The sequence below is a fragment of the Ranitomeya imitator genome, chromosome 4, assembly GCF_032444005.1.
Source record: "Ranitomeya imitator isolate aRanImi1 chromosome 4, aRanImi1.pri, whole genome shotgun sequence".
Taxonomy (NCBI): Eukaryota; Metazoa; Chordata; class Amphibia; order Anura; family Dendrobatidae; genus Ranitomeya; species Ranitomeya imitator.
This window is the reverse complement of record NC_091285.1, coordinates 521,916,164-521,939,776: the sequence shown is the minus strand read 5'-3', so window position 1 is coordinate 521,939,776 and position 23,613 is coordinate 521,916,164. Positions and strand designations below refer to the sequence as shown.

Sequence of the window (23,613 nt, the reverse complement as noted above, 5' to 3'; positions counted from 1 at the left end):
TTTCACACTTTAGAATGGATTCTGTGCCTGGTCATAGCCTCCATGGAACCAGGCAAGTACCTATGCTCAGTGGATATGAAAGATGTCTCCACATCCTCATCATTTCCCCGCACTAGAGCTCGGCTTGACAATTCTCTGCCGTATGCGCACAGAGACAGACCTGTCCATCCAGAGAGTGGGTGGGGAGATTCCACTGGGGATCCTCCTGTACAACTAGTCTACAACACGGTCTCAGTCCTTGGTAGCTTTTAAAGTATGTTTTCTTTGAAACGCTGCAGCCTTTCAGAATGAAAACATGCCTTGCTGAGTTAATACAGACAGTGCCTGATACATGCTGACCAATCTGTGACCAGCATGTATCAGCTGACAAGTTCACTTTAATGCAAACATGGATACCATTACTATGGCCTAGGCGCATTTCTTTACATTAACCCCTTCATGACCTTGGGATTTTTAGTTTTTCTGTGTTCGTTTTTCACTCCCCTCCTTCCCAGAGCCATAACTTTTTTATTTTTCTGTCAATTTGGCCATGTGAGGGCTTATTTTTTGCGGGACGAGTTGTACTTTTGAACGACATCATTGGTTTTAGCATGTCATGTACTAGAAAACGGGGAAAAAATTCCAAGTTTGGTGACACTTGTTTTTTGTTTGGCTTTTTTGCTATGTTCACTAAATGCTAAAACTGACCCGACATTAAGATTCTCTAGGTCAGTACGAGTTCATAGACACCTAACATGACTAGGTTATTTTTTACCTAAGTGGTGAAAAAAAATTTCCAAACTTTGCTAAAAAAATAATTAAAAAATTTGCGCCATTTTCCGATACTCGTAGCGTCTCCATTTTTCATGATTTGGGGTCGGTTGAGGGCTTACTTTTTGTGTGCCGAGATGACGTTTTTAATGATAGCATTTTGGTGCAGATCCGTTCTTTTGATCGCCCGTTATTGCATTTTAATGCAATGTTGCGGCGACCAAAAAAAGTAATTCTGGCGTTTCAAATTTTTTTCTCGCTACGCCGTTTAGCGATCAGGTTAATGCTTTTTTTAAATTGATAGATCGGGCGATTCTGAACGCGGTGATACCAAATATGTGTAGATTTGATTTTTTTTTTTATTGATTTATTTTGATTGGGGCAAAAGGGGGGTGATTTAAACTTTTATATTTTTTTTATTTTTTTCACATTTTTTGTAACTTTTTTTTTTTTTTTTACTTTTGCCATGCTTCAATAGCCTTCATGGGCTGTGGTTTTACACCTGCGGATTCCTATTATGCAGCAGGTATAAACCGCTGTGGAATCTGCACAAAGAATTGACATGCTGCGGAATAAACAACGCTACGTTTCCGTGTGGTTTTTTTACGCATTTGCACTGCGGATTTTGTTTTCCATAGGTTTACATGGTACTGTAAACTCAGGGAAAACTGCTGCGAATCCACAGCAAAATCCGCAACATGTGCACGTAGTGTTTCCACAGCTGCGGGTCCGCAGCAGTTTCCCCATGTTTTTACAGTACAATGTAAGACTATGGAAAACAAAAAAAACGCTGTGCACATGCTGCGGAAAAAAAAGCTCGGAAACGCAGCGGTTTACATTCCGCAGCATCTCACTTCTTTCTGCGGATTCCGAAGCGGTTTTACAACTGCTCCTATAGAAAACCGCAGTTGTAAAACCATGGTAAATCCGCAATAAATCTGCAGCTTTTTGCCCTGCAGATTTATCAAATCCGCTGTGGAAAAATCCGCAGTGGATCATTCTACGTGTGCGGTTTTCTATTATGGAGCAGGTGTAAAACCGCTGCAGAATCCGCACAAAGAATAGACATGCTGCAGAATGTAAACTGCTGCATTTCCACATGTTTTTTTCCGCAGCATGGGCACAGCGTTTTCGGTTTCCCATAGGTTTACCGAGTACTGTAAACTCATGGGAAACTGCTGCGGAACCGTAGCAATTTCCGCAACGTGTGCACATAGCCTCACATCTTCAGCAAAAACTCACATTGTATGCAATTCTTTACCAGTATTCGCATTATGGAATATCCTACACCCCAAGAAATAGTAATGGCACTATCATCACGTAAAGACTATATGCAGATCTAAAAAGACACGCATGATATGGAGGACAATTGATTTGAGTAATGAATACTTGATGATCTTGTCTTTTTTTAACCTAATAGTAGTTTGCACAAGGAGTAGAAACACAATATAATTTATTATACATAATGTACAGCAACAATTAGTAACCAGACTTGGGACAGTTTTTCCGTGAGTGTTTGGTATCTGCATCACAAGCTTCTTTTTATAAACCACAAGTGGATCCATCATCGTGTTCATAATCCAAAACTGCAAGATGGAAAATAGTTTTCACATTAATATCACTGATTAATATAAAGAACACACTATGTAGAGAAAAAAAAAATGTGGTTCTACCTTTGCTGGTTGTACAGTTCTTTTTAAAAATTTTGGAAGGCTAAGCATAAATCTATATAAAACATCTCTAAAAACCATTCACAGACATGGGGTATTCACTTCTTCCTGCATTACTAATGCTCATACCAATGTGGATCACTAGAGGCTGACAGAGGACTATACTGGCGGTTCCTGCAGTTCTCTATCCATTTATTGTGTAGTGCTGACAGTAACATATAGCTGTCACCAACCCTTTCTAATGCAGGATTTAGGAGGGTGACCTGGTATCAAGCAGTTGCCAGCAAAGAAAATATAATTTTCTGGGCGATGAGATCGCTACCCCACTGACATCACAGGTGGAAAAGATAGTAATACTGCCTGCTTTCAGTGTCTTTCCCCGCTACTACGCAGCAGCTTTGTGCTGGTGAGTAGTAGGGCTAGATGATGAAAGCAAGCAGAATTACCGTGTGCCTGGTTATAACTCTGCTGTGCCAGTGTCTAACACTGACCCAGGCCACACTTGGGATATGCTCATATCACATTTCAGCCACATGTTCTTTATTCCATTGGGGGTTCCACTGAATTTCCGAATCCAAGATTCAGGTGTGCCTCAGTGGAACCACAGTGTGGTCGAAACGTGATGTGAACACACCTAAAAACAATAGCTTGACCTTGAAATGAAAGCAAGTCATAGAGGTAAACATGGTGACAGGTTCTCTTTAAAGGGAACCTTTCGGCATGTTGTGAAACCACAAACTAACGTCATCTATGGAAAGTCGCTGTAGCACTGATAATGCCCAATGTTAAGGCAGATGAGATGCTAGTGCGGGGGGCTCTCTCTTTGCCCGCTGCTGGCCACTGGTCAGTGACTGACAGGTCACTCTTCTCTGTGACCTGCTCCCACCACTAAGATCTAGTGCAAGCGCTGTCGTTCCTGGGGGCGGCACATGTGCAGTAGAGTCCTGAGAAAATTGCAAGACATGAACTGCCTATTTCTACATGCGCTAGCCCAGAGGGAATGATGACACTTGCGCAAGACCTTAAGGGGAAGCAGGTCACTAAGAAAAGTGACCAGTCAGCCACTAGGGAGAGAGGATGCAGTTACTTGCGGCTCATTTTTATAAACATTTTCAGATGGATTTCTATGAATTGGAAACAGATTTAGAAAACAAAGGTATGAATTTAATCAACATTACAGAGACATAGATGACGTTAGTTAAGGGTCTAAAAATCTGCTGACAGGTCCTCCTTAAAAAGGGTTGTCCACCCCAGACATTTTTAAAAAGTCCAACAGTGTAAATTAATTAAATAAAGGCATCCTCACTCATCCGACCAGAACATGCTGTACAGAAACTGTGTCTGCACTCCCTGCTAGGTCCAGATGGACATGCGACCATTGCAGCCAATCATTGGGTACGGTTATTACATGTATCGAGCTGTGCCGGGAAGAGCTGAAGACGGCGGCTGGTCAGTATAACATTTGGATTGCTGAATATACACTGCTCAAAAAAAATAAAGGGAACACTTAAACAACAGAATATAACTCCAAGTAGATCAACCTTCTGTGAAATCAAACTGTCCACTTAGGAAGTAACACTGTTTGACAATCAATTTCACATGCTGTTGTGCAAATGAAATAGACAACAGATGGAAATTATTGGCAATTTTCAAGACAAAATAACTGAGTGGTTCTGCAGGTGGGGACCACAGACCACATCTCAGTACCAATGCTTTCTGGCTGATGTTTTGGTCACTTTTGAAATGTTGGTTGTGCTTTCACACTCGTGGTAGCATGAGATGGACTCTACAACCCACACAACTGGCTCAGGTAGTGCAGCTCATCCAGGATGGCACATCAATGCAAGCTGTGGCAAGAAGGTTTGCGGTGTCTGTCAGCGTAGTGTCCAGAGGCTGGAGGCACTACCAGGAGACAGGCCAGTGCACCAGGAGACGTGGAGGGGGCTGAAGGAGGGCAACAACCCAGCAGCAGGACCGCTATGTCAGCCTTTGTGCAATGAGGAACAGGAAGAGCACTGCCAGAGCCCTGCAAAATTACCTCTAGCAGGCCACAAATGTGCATGTGTCTGCCCAAATGGTTAGAAACCGACTCCATGAGAATGGTCTGAGTGCCCAACATCCACAGATGGGGGTTGTGTTCACAGCCCAACACTGTGCAGGTTGCTTGGCATTTGCCACAGAATACCAGGATTGGCAAATTCACCACTGGTGCCCAGTGCTCTTCACAGATGAAAGCAGGTTCACACTGAGCACATGTGACAGAGTCTGGATACACCGCGGAGAGCAATCTGCCTGCAGCATCCTTCAGCATGACCGGTTTGGCAGTGTGTCAGTAATGGTGTGGGGTGGCATTTCTTTGGAGAGCCGCAGAGCCCTCCATATGCTCCACATTTTAGGAGCCATTTTTGCACACTTCTTGCATATTTATTGCATATCATGTACATTATTTGTATCTAGATGCTTTGGGGGACTATTGGTGTGAACTATCATTGCCCCTATAATAGGACATGGTTTCTGTATAGGTATCTTCTTTGCAATTTTAATGTTTTTTAATGTTCTTTGCACTGTGTTTTATATTCTACCAATAAAGCACTGAATTTTTTACATATTGTCAGGTGTTCCCATTTGTATGGGCATGATCTTTTCTTGGTTTTGTTATGTCCTTTTTCAAGCCCATGGTGAACTCTCCTGTTTGAATTGATGTGCGGTGCCCTCCTGTTTCTTTATCTAGTACAGACTATCCAGGAGTCGGCGGATGCTTTAGTCCAGGTCTGGGAGGAGATCCCTCAGGAGACCATCTGCCGCCTCATCAGGAGTATGCCCAGGCGTTATAGGGAGGTCATACAGGCATGTGGAGACCACACACACACACACACATTACTGAGCATCATTTTCTTGTCTTGAGGCATTTCCACTGAAGTTGGATCAGCCTGCAATTTGATTTTCCACTTTGATTTTGAGCATCATTCCAACTCCAGACCTCCGTGGGATATAAGTTATAATTTACATTTATCTTTTTTAGGTTTTATTGTTCTCAACGCATTCCACTATGTAATGAATAAAGATTTGCAACCAGAATATTTTAGTGTTTCCTTTATTTTTTTTGAGCAGTGTATATTAATGGCACCACTCCAGTGCTGAAATTCAAAAAAATGCCGGAGCTGTGTTTTAAAAAATATAATTGGCAGAGATTGACCTTTTTCTCTTTTTGCACATCGTGTGGAGCTGGATCTTTCCATGTCCCTTCAGGCACACAATTTAAGTGAAACCTGAGGTCACCTCTCATACATACAGGATATCAGGTCTGGAAGTCCATTAAATGTTTTCTAAGCATAGTCTTTTCTTACCTGCCCAATGTGCCCCCAGCTTGTGTATAATATTTATTATAATCTAATCGCAAAAGTAGCTGTGCCAGGTCCGGATTGATCTGATGGTTGCGGACACTCGAAAGGATCTTGAATAGTAGTGCGGATTGGCAACTAAATCCCTATAATAAAAAGCCAACGTTTTCAGAAGACTGTGCATACGAAGCACTTTATACGAAAATACACATCTCTTACCTTAACTAGGATATCCAGCTGCCCAGTGCCACGTTCGTCTAAAGGACCCAGATTTTGGCTGACTAGAGAGCAGAAGCTGTGACATAAATCTAAGATTTCATTTAGACAATGGAAAACCTGCAAAATTAAATATTGTCTTCAATAAATTCTGTGAGCAATAAAAGATTTTATTACATGTAAAAGTGTATGCTCTACCTACCGGCTTTAATAAAATGAAGGACTGGGCCAGGAGGTTGCTGAGGAAGTGGTCATGAGCCAGGCGAATGCTCTCAAAATCCCGTGTAGAGTTAATCTGTTCCAACAGCTGTGAGAACTGGGATTCTAAAACATCTACCTGTATTAACGAGAAACAATATAGGGAGATTTACCTACCCGCAGCTTATCATAAAATGCAATGTGACTTCCAAAAACATTTGTAAGAAGAAAAATAAATGTCACTAAATACATTTTCTATTATTTACCCATTTTCTCACCTGTAAGTAATACTGAAGATTGTCCACCAGAAATGCCATGTGATTCCGAAGACGCCACTTAATGGCATCAGTCCTATTAGATTCCAAATGTTTTCTCTGCATCTGTAGAGCCCAACAGTGCTGCAGCTCTGACTGCACGCGCCGGACGCTAAGTAAGTACTTGAAGACGACATTGTACCTGAGAAGAAAAGGTCGAAAACCAGAAATCAGAGTTAGGTCTTCACACATCTGTTTTTTAAGGGCCGCAAAGCGGACTCACGCACACACATTGTATTCCATGGTGGTACGCACATGGCAGGCTTTTAAACCTGTCACAAGGTTTTGCCTATATGAGTTAAGGCCACCTGACCGTGACGTCATCGAAGGTCCTTCATCACTGCATTCTTAGGAACGGAGGCAAACGCTTGCAGCGCTGAGAGCCAGGGTCCTTCGGAGGGGTGAGTATATCCATATTTTTTATTTTTATTCTTTATTTTTTACATGAATATGGATCCCAGGGCCTGAAGGAGAGTCTCCTCTCCTTCAGACCCTGGGAACCATCCAGGATCGCTCCGTGCACCTGTACCCGGCGTATAAGACGACCCCCGACTTTTGGGACAATTTTTAGGGGTTAAAAAGTCATCTTATACGCCGGAAAATACGGTATATTGAGACTGTAGGGGATTTATATGTATTTATGAACAGATGTTCACACCTTTTAGACTCACTGTATGTTGCTTTATAATTAATGATATGATTTATTTATTTTTACACAATTGACTGTATTAGTAACATTATATACTTTTTCTATTTGGCTTATAGTTTTTCTTTTGGTGATGTACAGTACAGACCAAAAGTTTGGACACACCTTCTCATTTAAAGATTTTTCTGTATTTTCATGACTTGAAAATTGTACATTCACACTGAAGGCATCAAAACTATGAATTAACATGTGGAATTATATACTTAACTAAAAAGCGTGAAACAACTGAAAATATGTCTTATATTGTAGGGCAGAGGTCCCCAACTCCAGTCCTCAAGGCCCACCAACAGGTCATGTTTTCAGGATTTCCTTTGCATTGCACAGGTGATGCAATTATTACCTGGGCAAGACTAAGGAAATCCTGAAAACATGACATGTTGGTGGGCCTTGAGGACTGGAGTTGGGGACCCCTGTTGTAGGGTCTTCAAAGTAGCCACCTTTTGCTTTGATGACTGCTTTGCACACGCTTGGCATTCTTTTGATGAGCTTCAAGAGGTAGTCACCAGGAATGGTTTTCACTTCACAGGTGTACCCTGTGCCAGGTGGGCCAACAAGTGCTAAACATCTCTGGGAACTCCTTCAAGATTGATGGAAGACCATTCCCAGTGACTACCTCTTGAAGCTCATCAAGAGAATGCCAAGAGTGTGCAAAGCAGTCATCAAAGCAAAAGGTGGCTACTTGGAAGAACCTAGAATACAAGACATTTTCAGTTGTTTCACACTTTTTTGTTAAGTATATAATTCCACATGTTAATTCATAGTTTTGATGCCTTCAGTGTGAATGTACAATTTTCATAGACATGAAAATACAGAAAAATCTTTAAATGAGAAGGTGTGTCCAAACTTTTGGTCTGTACTGTATACATCTTTCCACTCCTAGGCCTGGTGACATTGATTGTGGCTTTAGGTGTGTTTCCTTGCTATTTTAAGTTAAATATCTGCTCACTTAAGGTGAACGCATATTTAGAAGTAATTTGTTTGGGATGCAAAGTAGCCAGCTCTTTTTGGTGAGCAGAGCTGTATGAACCAGAAGGTATCAGCAGTGAGGATTACTCATGTGGAGAATGACCTTCTCTGTGAGTGTATTCTGAAAAATCCACCTGAGAAAGGTCTCTTACCGCCCATGTGGCTGAAGGAACAATGTAGAAAAAAAACTTTATATGCTCATATCTCAGGAATGATGCAAGTTTCGTGCACGAATCATATTGATTTAGGAGTCTGTATCCCTATATTGGGTTGAGTTATATTTTATGACTAATGGCCTCGATTGTATTGGTCTCTGTGGCGACTTCCTTCGGATGTTTTGGATTACAGTCATATATTCTTTTTTTTTTTTTTTTTAAATCAAAAATATATTTGAAAACTGAAATTATCAAATTTCAAAACAAAGTTATAAGAAATGTGGAGTTTTACTTCTGAACTAAAACCCAGAATCACTCACTTTTCTAAGATAGCTGGAGTGAAGAGAATGTGCAATGGCCACTGCACCTTGTAGGACAGTCCGAGAGCTGCCCAACCAGAAGTAGGAGCCTCCCTTGGAGATGTTTCACGTGATGGACCATCCCTTGGCTGAGACAAGTCTGTGAATACACAGAAAATGGGATAAATATGATAGGTTAATTGTTAAAAAAAGGATGTATTCAAACACCTGTATGTCACAAGACACCCTCTGAAAGGACTTGTGTATCAATATTTTTAAATGGTTCTCTGTGAATAGAAAAAAACTAAAGGAAATATTATAAATAAATTCCTAAATGCTTTTAAATAGCAATTGTCTTGTCTATGGAGGTAATGATTATAAAATTAAATTTACTGCCCAATTGTTACACTGACAGATACTTGTCCTAGAATATTAATAAGACAATTGTTGTGAGCATGTGCAGTAGGAAGTGCCTCTCTGCCTTCCTGGGTAGATAACTGGGTTCCCATTGGAAAGTCAGATCCAATACTGGAGACTCGAGAGCTGCCAAGTTGGAAGGATGTTGCTCAATGATGCGGTCAATCCATTCTATCTGATCTAATACTCACAATTACCAGGGGTGCTGAGGTAAGAAGATGCTGCTCACACTGCTGTCCACATGTCTAACCTAATACTGGAGACACTGGGGTGCTGAGATAAGAAGAGGCTGCTCACATTGCTGTCCACCTATCTGACCTAATACTGGAGACACTGGGGTGCTGAGGTAAGAAGGGGCTGCTCACATTACTATCGACCTATCTATCTGATCTACATCGATGTGCCGAGGTAAGAAGATGTTGTTTACACTGCTGTCCACCTATCTGACCTAATACTGGAGACATCAGAGTGCTGAGGTAAGAAGAGGCTTCTCACACTGATGTCCACCTATCTGACCTAATACTGGAGACACCGGAGTGCTGAGGTAAGAAGAGGCCCTCACACTGCTGTCCACCTATCTGACCTAATACTGGAGACACCGGAGTGCTGAGGTAAGAAGAGGCCCCTCACACTGCTGTCCACCTATCTGACTTAATACTGGAGACATCAGACTGCTGAGGTAAGAAGAGGCCACTCACACTGCTGTCCACCTATCTGACCTAATACTGGAGACACCGGGCTGCTGAGGTAAGAAGAGGCCACTCACACTGCTGTCCACCTATCTGACCTAATACTGGAGACACCGGGCTGCTGAGGTAAGAAGAGGCCCCTCACACTGCTGTCCACCTATCTGACTTAATACTGGAGACATCAGAGTGCTGAAGTAAGAAGACGCCGCTCACACTGCTGTCCACCTATCTGATCTAATACTGGAGACATCGGAGAGCTCAGGTAAGAAGAGGCTGCTCACACTGATATCCACCTGTCTGTCTGATATAATACTGGAGACACCGGGCTACTGAGGTAAGAAGAGGCCGCTCACACTGCTGTCCACCTATCTGATCTAATACTGGAGACACCAGAGGGCTGAGGTAAGAAGAGGCCACTCACACTGCTGTCCACTTATCTATCTGATCTAATACTGGATACACTGCGGTAAGAAGATGTTTAAACTGCTGCACACTCTGTATTTCTTTATGAAAATACATGGTATAGTGATTTACAGGTCACGGCATTGGAGCTTCTTACTGCAAATACACACAGGCATAGTCCTAAAATTCTAGGACAGATTTCTGTCAGTATAACAAGGTGGCAGTCATATTAATTCTACAAAGAAGTTTGTGATTTGCTAATTAAAAGTATTTAGGAATTTATCTATAATGACATTTCCATTAGTTTTTTTTCTATTACCGAACAACACATTTGAAGGGCATATCTGGTACTACCTTACTGTTGTGCTCAGCTGCGTTCTTCACTGGCACAAAGCGGTCACTGACTGCTCCTGGTGGCAATTCAACTACTTCTGAAGTCACCTCAACAGAGCGGCGGCTTTTTTTCTGTGCTCTACTCAGTTGACACAGCGGGATTGCCAACGTCATGTAGATTGATAGCTGGCTCTCCAAACAGCATGAAGTTGGCAGTCATGCCCTGTCGACAGACTAGCCCAGAAAAAAAGATCTACTCCGTTGACAGGGTGTAGCTGAATCGCTGGCAGGAGTAGTCAATGACCATTCTGTTCCAGCACTGGGTACAAGAAGCAGATAGTTGTCGCCGTTGTAAAGGACAAACCAGTTTTGTATTTTTTTTACTATGTGTCAAAAAACTAAGACCAGGACCACCCCTTTAAAAGGAATACAATCCTTTTAGACAGTCTTAACCAACAATCATAAATATCCATTGGTTATTAAAAAAAAAAAACGAAGAAAGAAATTAAACAATGAAAGCCAGGGAAAAAAATAGTGAGTAACGAACCTCTCTGCTCCTTTCCATGGTAGTCAATGGTTAAATTGAGCAGGGGAAGAAGGTTGTCATCATCAAGTAAGACCTTATGTGCAGAGAGCTGGAAAGCTACATTGACATCTGGAGAACAAAAAGGCTAGTGTAAACGATAGTGTGTGCATACATATATATGTATATAGTACAGACCAAAAGTTTGGACACCTTCTCATTTAAAGATTTTTCTGTATTTTCACGACTATGAAAATTGTACATTCACACTGAAGGCATCAAAACTATGAATTAACACATGTGGAATTATATACTTAACAAAAAAGTGTGAAACAACTGAAAACATGTCTTATATTCTAGGTTCTTCAAAGTAGCCACCTTTTGCTTTGATGACTGCTTTGCACACTCTTGGCATCCTCAGGATGGTGTCTATGTGTGCTCCGTCCTCAACATTAAAATTGCAAGATGGAAAAGTTATGGAATTATGGGAATCACAGCATTGATAAATATATTAATGATATGCAAATAATAAATAAATGGAAACCAAATTTTCAAAACATCTCAAATTATTCAGTGTCGATTTTGAGCACCACGTAATGAATTACACACACTTACATGCCTTGTCTGCTATCAACAAAGTTGTTAATGGTTGTCTGAGGAATGAATTGCCACGATGAATGCACATGGACCGAAAATCATCACGATCCGCTGCTAGCAGCTCCCACTGCATTTGCTGATAACTGACATTCCAGATGTGCTTGATGGGACACAAGTCCAGATATGCAGGAAGCCATGGTAGCACATTAATGGCCACAGAGGCTACTCACAGTAGCATGAATAGGATTCTGGGACACTTTGGAGATATGGTCTTACGATTAGTTCCACAACCAAATCAATGCAACACTCACCTGTTCTTGTACCTGGAATTAAGATTAGACGGTCCAGTTACCATACATTATGTCACCACACTTCATAATCCTGAAAGCAGGACGAGCATGATGTTCCCTCATGAAGGACTCTTCATGGCATTGCCCTTGTGGTCACCTGACCAAATCGCCAGATATTATTGCATCAAAGACAAAATCCTGAAAAGAATAGTTTTTCATTCCAGCCTCAATTGCAGTTTTACTTTTCACCATGATAGCATTTGACAGTGGTGGCGTGAGGTCAAATGAGCACCTCCCCAAGAAAACTGTGACTTTGGTCCTATTTTCGGAATTATGGTGTAGGGTGGCATATGCACACCTCCCCAAGAAAACTGTGATTTTGGTCCTATTTTCGGAATTATGGTGTGGGGTGGCATATGCCCAGTAGGCAGAGCCCTCTAGTCTTCATTCCAGGTACAACAACAACAACCTAGTGTGGCAGAACATTCCTCAGACAACCGTTCATAGCCTCATTGAAAACAAGCCAAGGCATGTGTGTATTTCTGCATGTGGCGCTCATACTAGATACTAAATAAAGCCAGATGTTTCGAAAATGTTGTCTTTTTCATTTTTTTCATCATTTGCATATCATTAACATGCCTATTGGTCCTGTCATTTCCATAATTCAAAGATTTCTTTATCGCCTCTCATTGGGGGACACAGGAACCATGGGTGTATGCTGCTGCCACTAGGAGGCTGACACTATGCAAATAAAAAAGTTAGCTCCTCCTCTGCAGTGTACACCCCACCGACTGGCATTATACTCTTCAGTTTAGCTTAGTGTCAGTAGGAGGTGGACACGGGTCTTTCATTAGACCCTTATCTACCTCAATGTGCGTCGTTTTCTTTCAGGTTTCCCGGAAGGATACAGGGTGAACAGTCACACCTGTACTCCCACAATGCGGACTATGAGTACGGCGTGTACTGCCACCCCGTATCCTCATAGATCCCTCACCAGGACCAAGAGCCTAGCACACAAGCGTGCTCAGAAGTCCGGTCCTGGCTCCGTCCCCCACCCACTCGCCCACCAGAGCCTGTCGGTTGGAGGAGACGAGGACGTCCAGCTCCACGGACGTCTGATATCTTCACCGGTTTGAGGTTAGTAACAGACGGCGTGGGATGTTTAGGTGAGTATTCCTGCTCCCCTTCCTCTGGGTCCTTCTCGGGAGGCATGGTAGGAGTCGTGTCTCCTTTGCGCGGCGGCCCCTTTGGACAGCCACGCTGCTCCCCCGCACTGTCTGGGCGACCGCACTACCCTTTTTGCTGCGGCCACTCCTGTTCCCGAGTGGCGCGGCGGTCCTTCTGGCTGTCGCGCTGAATTTTACTGCGGCCGCTCCTTCCTCTCTGGCACAGCAGCGCGGACGTCTCCTCGCGCGGCGGCCGTGCTGCTTCCCCCCGCACTGTCTCGGCAGCCGCACAGTCCCTTTTTGCTGCGGCCGCTCCTTTACCCGAGTGGCGCGGCTACCCTTCTAGCCGTGCTTAATTTTACTATGGCCCATCGGGCGGGCTTTTCTCCCGCCCGACTGATTCTTTTCGGCGCATTGGGGGACACAGCAGGCGTTCCTGACATGGCGGTTAGCCCCGCCCACTTTCCCTGCGCCCCCAAGTTTTGTTTTTCGGCACCAGGAACGCCTTGCTCCACTCTTTGTGGCTGCAGTTGGTCCTGGACTGAAGGTGCCAAACAGCAGTGTCCCAGAAGTCTGCTGTCTGTCTGCATTTCTACGTTAAGGATCATCGCTGAGGTGCATCTTCTATCAAGATCCTCCTCTTGGCAGCTATGCAGCTTTTCTGTCCGAAGATCGCTCCGCCTGTCGTGAGTAGCTCTGCTCTGCAGACGGACACTTTCCTCTACCCTTCTGTCCCCTAACCTTCTGGTATTTCTGCCTTAGGCAAACACTTTGCGTTGTCATCTCTCTGTCAGACCTGTAGCAACCCCCGCCCAGGACCCTCCCGCTGTTTTGCTACAGAGCGAAAACTCCGCTCCAGCCTGGGTTTCCTCTCTATCACAGTCCATAGCGGATCTAACACAGGTGTCTAAAACCCTTGTGTCTGTGGTTGATAGGTTGCCCCTGCAGACCCCCGCAGTAGCCAACGGGTCGCAGGAGGCTCCATCTGAGCCTTCCGTTATAGGCCGCAAAAGGTCCAGACAGGAACGCTGGTCTTAGTCCTCTTTCAGTTCCATCTCGCCCCACGGTCCTTCTCTGCGGTCGGCTTCCCCCCTGGTCCTCCCTGAGTCAGGCGAGGCTTTCTCTGATGCGCCTTCATAGGTCGGCGCTGGAGTTGAACCAAATTTATAGCATGGGGGATATGGTTCAGAACCTCATTGGAGCGATAAATCAGACCTGTGGCATCAAAGCTTCCGCTACGGAACCCGCAGGCCAGGCGGTTTCGTTTAGACGGGCTAAACCACCTTCAAAGGTTTTTCGCTCCTCACCCTGATTTAGAGGAAATCATGATGAGAGGAGAGAATCCAGCTGGACGCTTTCAGAGAGGAAAGCGCCTTGTCGTTTTTATATCCCCTTTCTCCGGAGCTCACCGCTAATTGGATTTCTCCCTCGGTGGATCCTCGGGTTTCCAGGCTGTCGAAAGACCAATACTGTCCTTCCTCTATCTGGCGGAGCATCTCTGAAGGATTCTAATGATAATCATAGAATCCTTTGCGAAGTATCCAAGTGGGCCAAACAGCTCCGTCAGGGCATCCCGGATGGGGCTCCACTTGGACAGCTAGCTGAGCTTGCCAGACAGATTTCTCTTGCAGGTGAATACCTGGCCTCCGCTTCCCTGGATGCCGCGTCCTGTGCGACTCAGGCTTCCAGCAATGCTGTTCCCTTCCGTCGGACCGTTGGCTCAAGGCCTGGCAGGCGGATTTGTCTTCCAAAAAAAAAAAAAAAAAAAAAGAGTCCCTTACCAGCTGGTCTTTTTTTCTGGGTTCACGCAGCAGAGGCCACAGGCACGTCAAGAGAAGAAGAGGGTATTTTGTTTAGACCCACTCCTTCTTAGCGTTCTCGCTACTCCCAAGGTGGATCCTCCAGGTCTAGGACTGGAAGATCCACCTCGGCATGACTCTCTCCAAGACTCCAGCCCAACTCCCAGGCTGGGCGGCCGTCTTCTCTTTTTCTGGGACGTCTGGTTTTCCGCAGTAGACGCATGGGTCAGGGAAGTTGTATCCTCGGGATACAAGATAGAGTTCGTTTCACGACCCCGGGATCGTTTCTTCAAATCCCGTCCTCCAAGAGATCCCGCTCTAGTTCCGGGTTTCTTCGCAGCCATCGCTTCTCTTCTCAAAGCCGGGGTAATCGTTTCCGTCCCAGAAAAAGAACGGTTCACGGGTTTCTACTCGAACCTCTTTGTGTACCGAAAAAAGACGGCAAGGTTCGCCCCATTCTGGACCTCTTATTGCTGAACAGGAGAGTTCGTCTGAGACACTTCAGGATGGAATCCCTTCGTTCAGTAATTGCTTCCATGGAAGCTCAGGAATTTCTGTGCTCAATAGACATCCAGGACGCCTACCTCCATGTCCCGATATTTCCCGGATATCACCGTTTCCTGCACTTTGCAGTGCTCCGGGAACATTTTCAGTTCGTCGCCCTGCCATTTCGCATCGCAACCGCTCCAAGGGTGTTCACGAAGATCATGGCGGCACTGATGGCCATCACGAGAGTCAGAGGCCTGGTCCTATTGCCATACCTCGACGACATCCTCATCAAGGCTCCGTCCTTTTCTCAGGCTCACGAAAGCCTGTCCATTGTTCTCGACACCTTAGCCCATTTCGGGTGGCTGGTCAACCGGAAGAAGTCCTGCCTTATTCCTTCTCAGCGCATCATCTTTCTGGGCATGCTCTTCGACACTTGTCAGACCAGAGTCTTCCTTCCCAAAGACAAGAGATCCACCCTTTGTCGGGACATACGCTTGCTCCCGGGTCCTCGGCCTCCCTCCGATCGGCCATGAAGGTTCTGGGGAGGATGGTAGCTACATTGGAAGCGATTCCCTTCGCCCAATTTCATTCGCGACCCATTCAGCTAGCCATTCTGTCTCAATGGGACAGGTCTGCCTTCTCCCTGGATCGGCCGACCCGACTCTCTTCCCGGGTCAAACGGCCTCTCAACTGGTGGCTGACGTCACCTCTCTTCTCCCAGGGCAAGTACTTCCTTCCAGTTCACTGGCAGTTGGTGACGACGGGCGCCAGCCTGTTCGGCTGGGGTGCGGTTTTTCGCCACCTGACGGTCCAGGGCCGTTGGTCGTCGCAGGAGTCATCTCTGACAATGTCTTCGAAATTCGGGCCATCTTTCTGTCCCTCCGCCCCTGGGAAAGGATTCTCAAGGGCCTGCCAGTCCGGATCCAGTCGGACAACGCCACGGCTGTGGCATATGTCAACTATCAGGGGAGGACCCGGAACTCCTTGGCCCTTGCTGAGGTATCAAAGATCCTCCTTTGGGCAGAGGCAACAGTTCCGGTGATATCCGCAGTGCATATTCCCGGCGTGGACAACTGGGCCGCCGACTTCCTCAGCCGCGAGGGCCTCGCGGCAGGGGAATGGTCCTTGCATCCGGAGGTCTTCCATCAGATTTGTCTTCGATGGGGGACTCCGGACGTGGATCTCACGGCGTCTCGAATGAACAGGAAGGTTCCGCAGTTCGTCTCCAGGTCTCGCGATCCTCTCGCAGTGGGCGTCGACGCTCTGGCCATCCCTTGGTCACAGTTTGTGCTGCCCTACCTGTTCCCACCCCTTCCATTACTTCCCAAACTGTTGAAGAAGATCAAAGCGGAAGGGGTGCCAGTCATCTTGATCGCCCCGGGTTGGCCCAGGAGAGCTTGGTTCGCGGAGCTCGTCAACCTTCTCGCGGACGCTCCCTGGCGCCTTCCAGACAGGCCCGATCTGCTGTCTCGGTGTCCGATCTGCCACCCGAATTCTCGGTCGCTCAGTTTAACGGCGTGGCTGTTGAGACCGCGGTTCTAAGAGCGTCCGGCCTTTCGGACCGGGTAATTCACACCATGATTCAGGCTCGGAAGCCTTCGTCTTCCAGGATCTACTACCGTACCTGGAAGGCTTACTTCCGTTGGTGCGAGTCCAACCGCGTTCCATCCATGTCCTTTTCTCTGCCTTCTCTTTTGGCCTTCCTTCAGGCAGGACTGGATTCGGGCCTGGCTCTTAGCTCCCTGAAGAGCCAGGTTTCTGCGCTTTCCATCCTCTTTCAGAAGACTTTAGCTTCTCGGCCACAGGTTAAGACCTTCCTTCAAGGAGTAGCCCACGCTGTCCCGCCGTACAGGGCCTCTGTGGATGCATGGGGTTTAATCCTGGTACTGGACGTTCTGAGGGTTTCTTCCTTTGAGCTCCTTAGGGAGATTTCTCTATCAGTTCTATCTTGGAAGGTGACTTTTCTTGTGGCCATCGCGTCTATTCGCCGCGTTTCCAAGATGGCGGCCCTGTCTTGCCGTCCTCCGTTTTTGGTCATTCACCAGGACAAGGTGGTCTTCCGGCTCCCACCTTCCTTTTTTCCTAAGGTGTTTTCCTCCTTCCGCCTCAACGAGGACATCGTTCTCCCTTCCTTTTGTCCAGCTCCGACTCATCCTCTGGAGCGATCGTTGAACAAGCTGGACCTCGTCAGGGCAGTGAGGATCTACCTGGATAGAACCTCCATTTTCCGGAAGACGGATTCCCTTTTCGTCATTCCTGATGGCACGCGCAGAGGCCAACCGGCTTCCGAGGCGACTATTGCTCGATGGATCAGAATGGCAATTTTGGAGGCTTACCGGGTCAAAAACAGAGTGCCCTCTACTGGGATTAAGGCTCACTCTACCCGGGCAGTCGGCGCCTCCTGGGCGGTGCGCCACAGGGCTTCCGCCCTACAGCTTTGCAAAGCGGCAACTTGGTCTTCCTTCCACATGTTCGCCAAATTGTACAAGGTCCATACCTACGCATCGGCGGACGCCAGCCTAGGCAGAAGGATCCTGCAGGCGGCAGTGGCGAGTCCTCTGACCTGATGGAAGTCTGTTTTCCCGCCCTAGGGACTGCTTTGGGACGTCCCATGGTTCCTGTGTCCCCCAATGAGAGGCGATAAAGAAAACAGGATTTTTGGTTGCTTACCGTAAAATCTGTTTCTTGAAGCCTCCATTGGGGGACACAGCTCCCTCCCAATGTTTCTGTTATATGTTATATGACTGTTCTCACGTTTACAGTTCTCATGTTTGTGGTTATGGTTTTTCAACCTTGTTCATTATCTCCTACTGCTTTCTCACTAACTGAAGAGTATAATGCCAGTCGGTGGGGTGTACACTGCAGAGGAGGAGCTAACTTTTTTATTTGCATAGTGTCAGCCTCCTAGTGGCAGCAGCATACACCCATGGTTCCTGTGTCCCCCAATGGAGGCTTCAAGAAACAGATTTTACGGTAAGCAACCAAAATCCTGTTTTTCCTTCTTGGAGTTGTAATTTGAGTGTACATACACGCCTCAACACTAAAATTGCAACACCAATTATGATAATCACAGGATCAGCAGACATGTTATGTTAATGATATACTATGTTACATATAAACACATAAAAAAGCATTATCAGTCAAAATTTTGGATGCATCAGTCTATGTAAGGGTTTTCCTTGTTATTATTGGAGTGTACATATATTGCAGATTCAGACTGAAGACCATATCCCTTTTACACACCCATAACATTCTCACAAGTAGCTACAACATGTAGTCACCTGGAATATTTTCCAGTTAACAAGTATGCCTCATTGAGCTCTTTTGTGAAATCACCGGGCTTCACTATGGGTTTGTGATCATCAGGTGTGTTTTACGGAAGCAGTGTTAGAACAGTTGTCGAATATGGACTCAGCACTGTATGGAACGGTGTACAAGTCAGAATGTGGCTAGAACCCCTTAAGTAAATATAAATGACAATCCATCATTACTTTAAGACATGCAGATCAGTTAATCTGGAAAATTACTGGAACCTTGAAGGTATCAACAAGTGTAGTCATGATAAACATCAATCGCAATGAAGAAACTGGTCCTCATGAGGACCACCGTGGGAAAGAAGACCAAGAATTACCTCTGCTGCAAAGTAAAAGTTCATGAGAGTGACAAGACTCAGGAACTGCAAATTCACAGGATCCCAGATAACAACTCTCATGAGTGATACACAGACATCTAGTAGCAGCCACACCTCAACATCAACTGGCTAGAGGAGACTAGGAGAAGTAGGTCTTTATAGTCAAATTGCTGTAAAGAAGCCACTATTGAGGACAGCAAAAAGAAGAGACTTGTTTTGTAACAGAAGGACTGAACACTAAAATCAGTAGAAATCTGTACTCTGGCCAAAAAAGTGAGATTCTTGGTACCAACTACCATATCTTTGGGAGTCACAAAAAAGGTGAGCACATGGTTTCTAGATGTGTTTGCCCACTGTGAAGCATAGAAGGGGGTGGTGTGAGGGTGAGGAAGTTGTTGATACTGTTTGAGATTTATTTCAAATTCAGGGCACACTTAGCCAACATGACAACCACAGTATTCTGTGATGGCACGTCAATCCATATGGTTTGAACTTAGCGGGACCATGTTAAAGCTACGTAAGGGATATGTGACCACGAAGGAGAGGGATGGAGTGCAGAGATAGATGACATGGCCTCCATGATCACCAGCCCTCAATCCAACAGAGATTGGATTAATTTGGACTACAGAGTAAAAGCAAAGCAGCTGACAAATGCACAGTTGTTTCAAATGTGTTTCCATAGGTGGACACTCATGGTTTTGCTGCTTTCAGTCGGAATCTACAATGTATACAAATGCTTTCTGACCGAGCACTACACCAATCCGCCTATGGATGTTTTAATCACAGCTCGATCCTACCTAGTTATATAATTGTAGGTTTTTAGCTCAGGAGTAGTATCATATTAGGTTAGCTTCCCAGCAAAGAAGGTTGCCTCGTCGTTTGGCTGTTGGCCACACATGAATTGGCCAATTCATGTGCTAAGAATCTTCATTTTAACTTATTTTTGAGAGCAGTAATGCAATTCCAATTTCATATATTCCAAGTCTGCATACTATAGTGTTACAAAGTGCAGCTTTAATTTGTTAGTTTGAATCTACAATGTGACCTATTTTAGAATTCTATACCACAATGTGCACTAGTTATACAGTACATACCATAAAATACTACAGTAAATAGGAAAACCAAAAAAGTATTCAATAAAGCTACAATAACAGATAAACAAGTATACCATTAAAAATTATTACTTTATTGGACAAAACTAGCTATAAAAAACATATCACACAAGAGAAATAAACCGGCGTTACTGAACAATTAATGACTGGCAGCCAGGACACAATATTATGTTTTAAATACTAAAACCAAGGCTGGAAAACAAATACAATTAATACATGGTCTAAACATATAGTAAATATTTAAAGACAAGGGGACAAATAAAAATAAGATTGATATCAAAGCCTAGGTTAAAAAGAAAATATACCAATACTATATTGGCACAAGGCCTTAACTGAATAAAAGGATAAACAAGAAAAAAAAACTGTAGTATTGTACTGGTGAAATAGTATATCAATATATATATGATATATTTAGTTAAAAAAAGGAAAATGAGAGAAATAAGCCTTACACACCTGTAGTATAAATTAATGTACCAGTGCACAAATACATTATGTTTCCAATTTACAAACATTTACATAAACGATCACTTCCCGGATCAGATAAGGCCATGTTTGGCACAAAGAGAAGACATTCGTGAAAGGACCAACCATGAGGTGGTTCGATGGCTTCTGTCCTCTTTGATCAAAAAATGATAACTTACATTTTTACGGTTTTCAATAGCGGAGTTCATGTATTTATTAACTACAGTGTGCGAATGCATCGTGTATGTATATATTTGTATATGAGATATGGTTATGGAGAAGGCCAGAGAACAGAGGATACAGACACCGTTTCAAAGATGGTAGAGAACCTTTTCCCCACCACTATCTTCAACATGACTAGGCTTCCTCAAGGAAAACCATTGTATGAGCGTATGTTTCCAAACCTTTGACCAATACACCTTGCTAGACTGTGGTATTTCCTTAGGTCACACCCGCTCATCACACAAATACACATCACTTGATCTGCGTCATCTAATAAGCATGGAAAATCGACATAAAAAGATGATATGTATGGTCACCCCTATGTGGCAGTGCACGCTGTGCACATACAATCTGTGTCGTCCATACCAGCTTGTACTCACCATGTTCTGTGACAGCGGTGGGTGGCGTTTTAAGCATGTGTTGGGCTATATCTATAAAGGCCTGAAACAATTCACCTCTTCCTAACAGGTAGAAATCTTTTATAATCTGTAAGAGGAAATAAATAAAATAACTAGTTTCACTGACAATAAATATTGTTTCTCCTTGCGGAGATCGACATGCTAAGCATGCCGAGATGAGGAGACTTAAAGCCGCAATGCTCCTCTGGGTAATATGCTAATTATGCAAATTGTCTCTTCAGAGGCAATGTCAATGTTGACCCTTTAACGAGCCTTGTCACATGACTTTATTCTGGTTTGGCTATTATCCTAAGTCATGTGACAAGGCTCGTTAAAGGGTCAACATTGACTTGTAGGATTGCTACCTTCCAATAGGCGGCACTAGAGTTCTAGCTCTCTTCCTCTCTGAAGAGAAAATTTGCATAACTGACAATAAACAAAGAACAAAAGGAATTAGTCGGTGACATTTGTGATGGATAGAATACGAGCCACAGTATACCTTTTATATACTACTATAAAAATCACAATATATGATGAATGATTGTCACAACTTTTTTATTTTTCGTTAACATAGCTATCTGATGAATTGTACTATTTGGTGGGGGGGGGTGTAAGGAAGAGTTGTAGTTTTAAATCCCACAGTTCATTTCACAATATAATGATGTACTTTACAATGGGGAATAAAATTACAAATGGTAAAAAAAAAAAAAAATTCTGCCATAATTTTTGGGATTTTCTTTTTAACCCCTTACCGACATCGGGCGTAATAGTACGCCAATATCGGTATCCCTCCCTTTGATGTGGGCTCCTGCGGTAAGCCCACATCTTTCCCGGGACATGTCAGCTGTTTTGAACAGCTGACATGTGCCCACAATAGCTGCAGGTGGAATCGCGATCCACCCGTGGCTATTAACTAGTTAAATGCCACTGTCAAACGCTGACAGCGGCATTTAAATGGCGCTTCCAGCAATCGCGCCGGAAATATGCACACCAGTGACCTGCATCACGTGATCGCGGGTCACCTGAGGTCTCCTGGAGACCTCTATGGTTGTCAGTGCCAGATTGCTGTGAGCGCCACCCAGTGGTCGGCACTCATAGCAAGTCAGCAATTCTACTATATAGAGGCGATCTGACCATCGTCTCTATGTAGCAGAGCCGATCAGGCTATGACAGCTTCTAGTCTCCAATGGATGCTATTGAAGCATGCCAAAAGTAAAAAAAAAAAATGTTTTTAAAAATATTTAAAAAAAAATCTAAAAAGTTCAAATCACCCACCTTTCACCATTCAAAATAAAACAAAAATAAAATCAAACCCACACATATTTGGTATCGCCACGTTCAGAATCGCCCAATCAATAAAAAAATTTAAAAAAGGATTAAACAGATCGCTAAACGGCGTAGCGAGAAAAAAAAAGTCAAACCACCAAAATTATCGGGTTTTTTTGGTTGCTGCGACATTGCATTAAAATGCAATAAGGGGCGATCAAAAACGTATCTGCACCAAAACAGTATAATTAAAAAAAAAGACAGCTCAGCATGTAAAAAATAAGCCCTCACCCGACCCGAGATCACGAAAAATGGAGACGCTACGGGTATTGGACAATGGCAGAATTTTTTTTAACAAAGTTTGGAATTTGTTTTTACCGCTTAGATAAAAAATAACCTAGACATGTTTGGTTTCTATGAACCAGTAATGACCTAGAGAATCATAATGACAGGTCAGTTTTATCATTTAGTGAACCTAGTAAAAAAAGCCAAACAAAAAACAAGTGTGGGATTGCACTTTTTTTTTGCAATTTCACCGCACTTGGAATTTTAGTCCCATTTTCTAGTAGACGACATGGTAAAACCAAATGGTGTCGTTCAAAAGTACAACTCGTCCTGCAAAAAACAAGCCCTTACATGGCCATATTGACAGGAAAATAAAAAAGCTTTGGCTCTGGGAATAAGGGGAGTGAAAAACGAAATCCGAAAAAAGCTCTGGAGGTTAAGGCGTTCAATGTGCGATATCTTTTTCTACCAGGTAAAAGAATTTTCATGATATATATATATATATATATATATATATATATATATATATATATATATATATATATATATATATTACACAATACACACACACACTTCACTTGTGTGGTAATTTTTTTTTAGTACATTTAAAACATCTGTTTAACAACTTTCTTTTTACATAGTTTTTTTCATGTACCTACGGAACTTGAACCTCAGATCGCTTGATTGCTTGTACTGTACAATGCAAAACTACAGTATTCCACTTGAACTATGCATTTGCTCCATTTAAATGATGCTGTCAGAAACAGACAACAACTTTTAAATGGTTAATCAGCAGCAAGTAGGCAATTTATATGCATTAACTTGTGGTAGAGTAAGTTGTGCCAAATTTATAAAGAGATGAAACGCCCCGGGCACCAGAATTTGAAAACTATGCCTGCTATAACTAGGCGTAGATG

General features: G+C 43.9%; 1 protein-coding gene across 1 annotated transcript in view; it reads right to left on the bottom strand.

Moving 5' to 3' along the window:
- Window positions 1-2,186: 2,186 nt before the first annotated feature.
- The window catches only part of TUBGCP4 (tubulin gamma complex component 4), a 52,621-nt gene continuing 31,194 nt past the window's right edge, over window positions 2,187-23,613 (bottom strand). Inside the window, exons 11-18 of the mRNA XM_069766115.1 lie at window positions 21,128-21,233; window positions 11,004-11,111; window positions 8,637-8,775; window positions 6,454-6,631; window positions 6,180-6,314; window positions 5,981-6,097; window positions 5,768-5,907; window positions 2,187-2,336 (exon numbers count right to left, since the gene is read on the bottom strand). Coding sequence (XP_069622216.1) covers window positions 2,324-2,336; window positions 5,768-5,907; window positions 5,981-6,097; window positions 6,180-6,314; window positions 6,454-6,631; window positions 8,637-8,775; window positions 11,004-11,111; window positions 21,128-21,233 — 936 coding nt within the window. The 3' untranslated portion in view covers window positions 2,187-2,323. The remainder of the gene's footprint in view (window positions 2,337-5,767; window positions 5,908-5,980; window positions 6,098-6,179; window positions 6,315-6,453; window positions 6,632-8,636; window positions 8,776-11,003; window positions 11,112-21,127; window positions 21,234-23,613) is intronic.